At 28.3% G+C, this 10,060-nt stretch overlaps 1 protein-coding gene across 4 annotated transcripts; it reads right to left on the bottom strand.

Moving 5' to 3' along the window:
• Window positions 1-56: 56 nt before the first annotated feature.
• On the bottom strand, window positions 57-9,580 carry LOC122506249 (RNA-binding protein squid-like). 4 transcript variants are annotated; one of them, XM_043618327.1, is made up of 8 exons: window positions 9,298-9,580; window positions 5,793-5,833; window positions 5,353-5,480; window positions 4,966-5,112; window positions 4,211-4,613; window positions 3,232-3,303; window positions 1,693-1,807; window positions 1,058-1,253 (listed from the first exon to the last, which is right to left on the bottom strand). In XM_043618327.1, the coding sequence occupies exons 1-7, from the start codon at window positions 9,420-9,422 to the stop codon at window positions 1,740-1,742; spliced, it is 984 nt and encodes a 327-aa protein (XP_043474262.1). In that variant the 5' UTR covers window positions 9,423-9,580; the 3' UTR covers window positions 1,058-1,253; window positions 1,693-1,739. The 4 variants fall into 4 exon arrangements, with proteins under 4 accessions (XP_043474263.1, XP_043474264.1, XP_043474262.1 ...); XM_043618330.1 differs by lacking the exon at window positions 3,232-3,303 and having other exon boundaries at window positions 9,298-9,577; XM_043618328.1 differs by lacking the exons at window positions 1,693-1,807; window positions 3,232-3,303 and having other exon boundaries at window positions 57-1,253; window positions 9,298-9,579.
• Window positions 9,581-10,060: the final 480 nt, after the last annotated feature.

Raw genomic sequence — 10,060 nt, 5'->3', positions numbered from 1 at the left:
AAAATTATTGCAATTTCTAAAGACTAAAAAGTGAGGGCGAGAAATGAAGAACAACATTTTTACAATGCATCACTTTATGTATTTAAATAGTTGCCAGTGACATTTTCACCCGATGCATTTTTACAATTTACAAATTCCTAAGGCTCGAATCAAGTTAGACATTCCACTGTCTAAATTTCATGTTTAGCCATAAAATAAAAAACAGTCTTTCCAAGTTTGCGCATAATACGAAAAAGGGCATTACATTTATTCAGTGTCAACTTAAACAAAAAAAAAGGAAAAAGAACCGTTAAGACCCGAAAATGTTTTAACAATTATTTTTTTTAAATCTTTAATTATAAAACTTTCTAATTGGAAGACTAGTTGAAACAACTTTTTTTCAAATCAGAATCAAATATTGACATTGAAATTAAAACAAATTAAAGGCCTTAACTCACTTTTGCAAAATTTCGACGGAAACAATTACAAAATACTAAACACCGAGTTTTTTTTTTACTTTTTAATTATTAAAGGCCAATATTTCGAGAAATCGTAAAGGTTATTTATATACACTAAAGGAGTTTAATCCTATTCTTATTCATATGAAAGCAATAATCTCTTTTTTTTCGAGCTAGATAAGATGGCGTAGTTCTTTTTTTTATAAACATTGGACAACTGTGACTTTGCATTGACTTAATTTTCATGTAAAAGTAACATTGCCTTACTTACTTCGCTATCCTATCGTAGTTTCTTAAGTTAGATGTATAGACAAAATTAAAATTATCTTATCGTTAAAATAGGATCAATGCTATACGTGTAGACGCCAGCCAGCTGACTTGTTTTCAAATTGCCATTGTTGTCTGTACAAAACCAGGAGAGCTGAGATGACATTTAAACGAATCTCGAATGAAAAAGAGGGTTATAATTTTTTAATCAAAAAAACATAAAAAGTTTAATACCTTTGAAAACAAGTTTCAAAAAAATTCACTTGACAGTGCAAAGTTTACATTTACAGTCTGTACAAAAGAAAAGAAAGAGTTTATAAGCGAGGGACAAAAAAAAAGTTTTTTTTTTCGAATTTTTATGAATTTACACAGATCCGTCTAGCTAATCGATCTTAGGCCAATTATGAAATGAAAGTTACTCCTGGTATTCTTGCATGTCTTGATTGTAGTTGCTCTGTGACGGTCTACCTTGTACATTTGCTTGAGAGCGATGGTTTTTCATGGAATGATGATTAGACGATTTATGAGGTTTATTGAAGGGCATGGAACCTGAAATAAAAAAAGAAATAAACATTTTAGACTCATATATTACCATAAGCATCCAAAACTTTATCTTCAGACCCATTAATTAAAATTTTCAAAATTAAAAATTCGAATAAAATATCCATTTAAACATTACTAAATGTGTATTAAATTGAATTTATTAAGGATGGGATGAGAGATATGGTTTTGGGTAATAGAATCATTAGATTAGGATAAATAATGAGGAGCAGTTTTTTTTATGAATATTTAAAAAAACAAACTTACAGCCACCAAATCAAACGAACAACAAATAGATGCAAATAGGAAAAAAAAATTAAATTTTCTCGTATTTAAAAAAAAACTGTAATAAAGAAATTTTGCGCCTCTTTATTACATTTCAAAAAAAAAATAAAGATATCAAGGTACGAAAAAAACATTGACATTTAGGAAGATTAAGGAAACTCACCGGTTACAATGCGAAATGCATTGCGGTCGTGTAATAAGGGATTTCCATTAATAGGGTTGGTGCCTTGCGTTCCCTCTGCCACCACCCCTCTGCTTTCCGCCGAAGCCTGAGCCTCCTGAAACACACCCCCAATTTTCCGTTAGTTCAAAACAATTTGAACCCACCCCCAATCTTCCTTTAAATTATTAATCTAATTATAATTAACAGAAAATTAACTTAAATTACAAAACTAACGTTCATTAATAATTAGAAATTTTTGTTTCGTGATACTATAAAATACAAGAAAAACATATTCTACTGTAAAAGCGAGTGCTGTAGACACGAATCAAAAATGGCATACTCTTAATTTATGCTAATTCTATTTAGAGGCTACAGGCTAAGGTAGTAAGCTGTAGGCTGCATTCCGCTTAAACAGCCCTTCTTCTTTATTCATTACTAGTGTGTAGCTTTTTGATATATTTTTTTAAACTGTAGGAAGGGATTGTTTTTTTTATGTGAATCGTGCAGGAAATACAAACAACCGGTGTGTTAGTTTCGTTTAGAAGGAATTGATAAACAAGCAATTACGGTTAATTAAATTAAATCAAAAAATTGCATTTTCAAAATGTAGTTCTACTTTAATGTAAATTAATTAATTATTATTAATTCAATTTCAATTAATTAAAATTATTAATTGAATTTTAATTGATTTAAAATTAACTTTTCACAATTTAAGATAATTAAAAATTGCTGATAAAAATTACAATAATTTAAAAACACAATGTTTTAATTTCAACTATTCAGAACATTTAAAGAATTTTAAACTCAAAGTTTGTAGTTTGAAACAAATGACAAATTCAAATAGATAATAATTGTTGAAAATATAAATTACTTTTATGCTAAAAATAAAAATTAATTTCTACGGTACAATTTTGAATCGAATAAATTTTTTCCGATTTCTGAAATAATTTTATAAACAAACAGAAAATTTATTTTCTAGAAATTAAATTAAAAAATGTTCCTAAAATTCTTCAAAATGTTCAAATGAACAAAATTTATTTACTTGTTCAAATTTAAAAAAAAAAATTTAATACAATTTTGCGTTACTATAAAAAAAATTCTGAAGTCTAATGTAAAAAATTAATTTTCTAATTTTTATTGCAGTCAGTAATTTATGAAAATATTCATAATAACAAATATTTCGTTTATTTGAACGTTCGAAATTTGTAGATAATTAAAAATCAAAGAATATGAATAGTCATTTGCTTCAGAATTTACAAACTTAAAATACTTTTGTTGGTAAAACTTGGCAATTTTTTCCATATATTTTTAAGAAACAATATAATTTCAATTTTTTTTGTTCTATTTAAAATTAATATAGAAATTGAAAAATTCATTTTAATCTTAAATTAAAAAGTAGTTTTAAAAAATTACCAGTTCTGATAAATTATTAATGCAAAGTACTTAATTTAATTTTTTTATGGAATAAGGTGGGAAGTTTTAAAAACATCTACTAGATAAGGACATTAAGAGAAAAACACAAGGAACGCTATTGCGTACCTTTACCGCGTGCACCACCACGCCCGCTCGAGTAGCCACCATCGTAATTACCACTGCCATAGCCATAACCATCTGTGATTCATGGAACACATGGCTAATTAAATAAATCACGCAAGAATATTGCGAATCTAATTCTAAAAAGTAATTTAAATCCTTTTTCTCTAAATTAATTTAAAGAATTAAATTCAAGTGGCTTGTTCGTAGGTTTTTTTTTTTTTTTAGAAACCATTAATTATTTTCATAGTAATTTCATCACTTTCATCACTTACGTAAAATTCAAAAGTAATAAAATTGTCATAAAAATTTTGAAAGAAGATAGGACACGGATAAAAGAGAAATAAATTTGCAAAATTTGATTTTTAGCAACATACACAGTATGTTTATAGGTTGAGATAAAAAAATAGAAAAAAGAGCAAAGAAAGAAAAATCCAATGTTTAAATTTTCAAAAATTTCTCCATTTTTTCGTTGAGAAAATTCTTTCCAAAGAAAATCCCCATTTTTGAGTATGCTTTTCATTCAATTAAAATTAGTCAAGAGTTCTCATAATAGAATTAATATAAACGTGCTGTAACAACGTTTCCAATTATTCGAAAAAATGTTCCCAATTATAAGATTATAAAAAATATTAAAGATTGGAAACGATAAAATTACAGCACGATTATAAAAATTACCAAAGCACTGCATTCAAGTGAAAATTGGTTATGGAATTAGGATAACAAGGATTATGTCAATGTTCAATATTGAGAGAAATAATAATTCTTACATGAAACTTGAAATTCAACTGATTCTCTAGCAATGTTAAATGACATTAAAATCACATAGAGGCAAAGAAAAATTATTAATTATTAATTCTCAATTATCATAATTATCGTAATCGGTTTTTTAACTTAATTGATAAATTTAAAAATTGATTTTCAATTTGTTTTTTGAATATAATTATTATATTTAAGGTCTTCTGAGAAAGTTATGAAAGTTTACCGTAACCAGTGTAGTCGTAGCCTCCGTAGCCACCGTACCCACCACCTCCGTAGTAATCATAGCCACCAGAGTAGCCATCATATCCGGTACTGTAGCCGCCACTTGCTCCATATCCACTTCCGAAACCAGTTCCATAACCGCCTTGCCATCCACCTTGGAATCCTCCACGTCCACCTCGGGCACCTCTTGGTCCACCACGTCCACCTCGAACCATTCCTCCGCGCATCATTCCAATTCCATCAGGTTTGGGTGTCGCTTTCTTCACATCAACTTCCTTGCCGTTGATGTTTTGCTTAGGTGTCTTCAACAATTGATTGATGACTTGCTCAGAGTCGAATGTGATAAAGCAGAACCCTTTCCTTTGGTTCTTTGTCTTGTCGAATGGCATTTCAACTTCGACAATCTGGAAAGAAAATTTCAATCTTTAGTATCGAAGAGAAAATTTAAATTCAAATTGTATTTAAAAAAAAAAAAAATTTATTGCTCAGTAAGTTCTTAATGGTCTCATGCAACAGTGCCATTCTGTTGTCTGAAGGTGTCCTAAGGAAATTAACATCATTGCAAAAGAAAATTGACTAACCCTTTCGTTTCTAATCAAATTATATTTTTAATATAGAATGAAAATTTTAATTTATTTGTAAATTGATTTATTATTGAAAGCAAATTGATTTATTTTGCTTGAATTAAAAAACTTCCAATTATTTCTGAAAAAAATCTATCAAATTGGTCTTAAAAAAATTCGTGTTGATACTCACATTTCCAAATTGACCGAAGAAGGATTTGATGTCATCGTCAGAGAGTTCTGTAGAGAGACCGCCAACAAAGATTTTTCCATGTCGTGCCTTTGCTTTTTTGGGATCTACTTTCTTGCTATTGATAACATGATCGCCAGCTGACATAATCTGAAATTTAGGGAAATAATTAGATAAATGAATTCAAGTGCAAGTAATAGTAATTCTTTTTTTATTTATGTAAAAAAAGCTTCAGAGAAAGATTTGTCTTCACTTCCACTCAGTAGCAGAACTGACTTTCATGTAACATCATTTTAATTTAATTTCTTATTTCAATTTAATTTTATTCAATTTTCAATTTTAATTGATAATTAGATTTTAATGAATAATTATTCGAAAAGTTTTATTTACCTTGTCGAGTGATTCTGCTTTCGTGAAGACGATGAAGGCAAAACCTCGGGATCTGCCAGTGTTGGGGTCAGTCTTCACATTAATACTTTCAATGTCTCCAAATTTACTGAAGTATTCGCGGAGTTCCTCTGAAAAAAAAGAATCAGTTTTATAGTCTCTGATAGTACAAAATAACGAACTTTTTTTTCTTTTCTAAATGCTCAGTAAAAAACAAATTTAGTAGTCTCATACAACAGTGCCATTCTGTTGTCTGAAGGTGTCCTAAGGAAATTAACATCATTGCGAATGTTTGCAAACAGATTTCAAAAACAAAAAAATTTTATTCTAATTTTTACAAATTTTTTAATCTTTAAAATTTTTAAAAAATTTTCGACTCTTGACAATTGATCTTTTTAATGTTTTTTTTTGACTTATTTAAATAATTAAATGAAAATACTCACTGTCTGTTGTTTCCCAACTAAGTGCACCAACGAACAACTTTCTAAATTGGACAGAAAAAAATTACACTATTAGTTTAAATCGACGAAATTGAATTTAATAAATTCCTAACTTATTCTATTTATGAAAAAGTGAACTTTTTATAAAGAAAAAATAGTAAATTATTTTAAACGCTTTAATTAATTAAAATACAATTTATTATAAATGAGGCTTCTGATGACGGCAAATTCTCAAATGTTCTGCAACTGTGCATAAAAAATTATCTGCAATAAAAAGTAAAAAAAAATTTCATATATAATATATATAAATAACAGGTGGTTAAAAAACCAATTATTTGAAAATTTAATTACAAAGTAAAATTATGACCACAACCAGCTACCACCTGGTTAACTTTAAAATTTACGCTTTACTCTTTTCTTTTTTTTAATTATTTCGGTAAAACTCAAATTTTTATCTTAAATTCCTTGTTCAGCCAACCTGCAAAGCAATTTGAGTTTTTTTTTTCTTTTGACAAATTTAATTTCAATTTCAATTTCACTTAGACTATTTATTGAAAATAGGTAAAAGAAAGATTAAAAAAAAACCTAAATATACAAATTTTGAATATAGAATAAAAGTAAACTTTGCAGCGAAGACATTTTTTTTTTGCTTACAAGATCATTGAGACAAAAAACAAATTCGTAGAATTAGTATTAGTAGAAATAGTAATTTCATACCGTTCGGATGAACTCCTGGTTATGATGAGTATTAAAAGAAAGGCGTGTTTCGTGTGTATAAGTGTTTGTCTGCCATGTGAAAGATCAAATTTACAATTTTACAAAAAGGCAAAATTCCCAAAAATGTATGCACACTGACGAGAAATAATTTAAGTGTGCGCATTTGTGTGTGTCCAGTACAACAAAAAAGAAAAAAATTCCCAAATTAAACGATAAAAAGAAATTAAGAGCAAAAAATTTTTAACGTTGACAAACAGCTGCCGCCTAAAGACAATTACGAGCAAAAAAAAAAAAGTTAATTTTTATTTTTCCAAGTTGTGAATATTGACTGCAGATTGGCCCAAAGATTTTTTTTAACATTTTAGGTAGAAGACATCTTTATTAATTTATCGAAAAGCTAAAAAATTATCGCGAGAATCGAGTTTCTTTTGATAGCTTTAAGATAATTTGTTTTTTTCGTTTTTTTTTATTAAAAGAAAATCTTTTTTTTTAAAATCTGTTTTAAACAAATTTTCATCTTTCTCAATCATCAAATTATATATAGTTAATCTCTCGTAATACAATTTCATAGCCTCAATCATAAAAACGTGTTTAAATATTTCTCACGTTTCTGTCAAGTGTGATAGTCGCTATTTGTATTGGAGATATTATTATTATTATTGATCTTTTTCAAAATTTATCGTCTAGGGCTGGTGAGATAAATACCGTAGGCACCAGTCTCTTGTTGATTTTCAGTTGTAGATTGGATCTCAGCCAGTTGCGAGTCGCCCACCATTTTCACACACATGGGTCGATTGACACCTGCAGACCAAGCCACATAAATTGGGTTAAATGGCAGTGTCCGACTTTATCAAAACTTTTAATCGGATTTAGCCCTAGTGACTGTGCTTTTGGTCATGCCCAAATTGCATTGACAATTGGAATCAGAATTTGACTCTACGCGTGATGTAGCAGGTCTGTGCAAGAGATTGAACGATCTGACAATTGACTCGACTTCCAGTGTTTGCGCCATGACGAAACACGAAGGACTTGAAATATTGACGTTGACTTCGAACAATAATTTTTTTAATATATTTTTTTTTTGAAATTCGTATGGCTTCAAATTATCATTTTCACACTTTCCAGGCAAGCAGTCTATAGTTTTTTTTAGCCCGATGTTAATTAAAAATGGCCAACCAAAATTCAGTAGCAATGTTGGAAGAGAAGAAAGTCTTTGGCTGGCCAAATTACATAAACTTTAAAGCTTTTTTTCAAAATTCTATACACAAAGTACAATTACAAAATTTAATTATTGATGCGTTACATTTTATATGTATATAAAATCTTCGATGGCAAAATTAAACTTTTCTTTTTGTCAAAAAACAAAATGAACAATTATTTCTTTTTTGGGAACAGAGTGGAAGTGAGGAAAACTTTATTTTATTTATACAAATTTAACTTTACAAAAATCAATTATTACAAGACAATTACATTTAATTGAAAATAATTCTAGTCAGTAATTTAAGATTTACCTTAAACTTAATTTAATAACATGCCACACGTCAGTCAAATCTTATTTTATTATTAAAGAATGTGGAAAGCCGGTTTTTTTTCTTTTAATTTTAAAATTAGCGCGAATTTTCTATATAATAATTTTCGATTAGAAGCTAAAATTGCAAAATTTATAAACGAGTTTAAAAGCGAAAACACGTGGCCAATGTAAAAATATTAAAATAAATTTCAAAAAAATTTGAAATCTTGAACTTACCCAAATTTTTACAATTTCTACAAAAATTAGAATCTAATGCTTACCCAAATTCCAAAAATATCGATATCTCGGAACTAGAAATTTTCTAAAAAATCCAAAGCTGTTAAAAATATAATATAAAAAAAAGGAAAAATTCGAAATTCATTTAAACTGATAAGATATTCAATTATTTACAAAATGTTATTAGTTTTGGCCAGCGTCAAAGAATCCACGTCGAGTTCCTAATTTGCTGAAAAATCGATTAATCTACAAGTTTTTTTTTTTTTACAAAAAACCATTATTCTCTAATTTTATATTTCGTAATTCAGAACTTAAGACAAACAAAGATTAAACTTCTTTTTTTCTCTATTTTCAACAAAAATTCTGAGTTCAAGTTCATCGTTACGTACATTATAAAACTGATTTCCTTGAAAAAAAACGTGACATCATGAAATAAAAAATACACATAGTAAAACTTTACATCATACACAATACATATTAACAACGCAATAGCTGATAAAAAAATATCAACAATTTCCGGATCACATACTAAATCAATAATTGTAATATAAAAAAAAATTTTCAATTTTAACACTAAAATTACAAATTTTACCATGTAAATCTTAAATACAGTAAAATTAAGTTAAGAAAATCGATTATGTGAAATTCATTGGCCGCCATTTTCGCTTTTTAAACAAGGTTTCTCATGATGCTTTTCATGACCGGCGTTTCCACATTTATTGGCTTGAAAAGAATGTAAAAAAATTTCTCTAACGCAAAATACACGTGGTCCGAGCTAAAGGGTACGAAAACGATAAATGACGCCCGCGATTTCATCAAAAAAGAATGCTTCGCGAATAAGATGGAAATGGATTATTAAAAGTTTAGTCCCCCAAAACGTGCCGGAACAAACGCCATTTCGTTCATGAGTCACAAATGATTTTTTTTCCCTTTAGATATTATGAAAAATATAATATCGCGGGCGTCTTAAAAATCGCGATGGTTCAAATATAGTATATTTTGATCAAGAAAAAAAATTAATGTTATGATTGGAAAAAAATTTACCTGTCTTCTTGTGATTCTACACTACCACCATTTTCAGTGGCATCACCGCCGCCGCCCTCGCCGTTTTGCTGGAAACCTTGATCCGCAATATCGTCGGTGAAATCCTTGTTTTCCTCATTGGCCATTTTGATTAAAATAGTTTTTTTTAGTATTTAAATGAATAAATATTTTGAACACTAGGAAATTGTAACTGTGTTTGAAAAATAAGATTAAACTCCGAGTCAAAAAGCACTTTACGTCCGAACTGCTCGGCTGCCAAAAGAAGAAGAACGAAATAGTGGTGGTAGAGGGGAAGTTTCCCTACAATTCATTTATGGTTAGTCGTAGTGCTTCATGGGTAATTTCTTCCTCTCCCATTTAATGTCACTAACCAATCAGACAACGTGCAAATTTACGAGATTCATAGTCATACATAGAGTTTATAGTGCCCTTTCCTTTTGTTTATAACAAATGCTCTAAAAATTATTTTTTCGTTATGATAATAACATCTGAAAATACACCAATTATTATTACAAAAAAAAAAATTGGAAATTCCCATTTTTTTTGTAAACAAAAAAATTATAGAAAAACAATTACTAAAATTAAAGATTCAATATCACTGATTTAACTAAAATTTATTAAACTATTTCTATTTATTTTTTACCAAATATATTTTTTCTTATTCAATAAATAATATGCGTAGAAATATAAAATCTTTCGATTCGTACTCAATAAATTTCTAGAAGTATACTAAAGAGAAAATTTTCATGTTTAATTAAAGAAT

The sequence above is a fragment of the Leptopilina heterotoma genome, unplaced genomic scaffold (assembly GCF_015476425.1).
Source record: "Leptopilina heterotoma isolate Lh14 unplaced genomic scaffold, ASM1547642v1 Lhet_4, whole genome shotgun sequence".
Taxonomy (NCBI): Eukaryota; Metazoa; Arthropoda; class Insecta; order Hymenoptera; family Figitidae; genus Leptopilina; species Leptopilina heterotoma.
The sequence above is the reverse complement of the archived record's forward strand: the minus strand, read 5'-3'. Positions and strand labels throughout refer to the sequence as shown.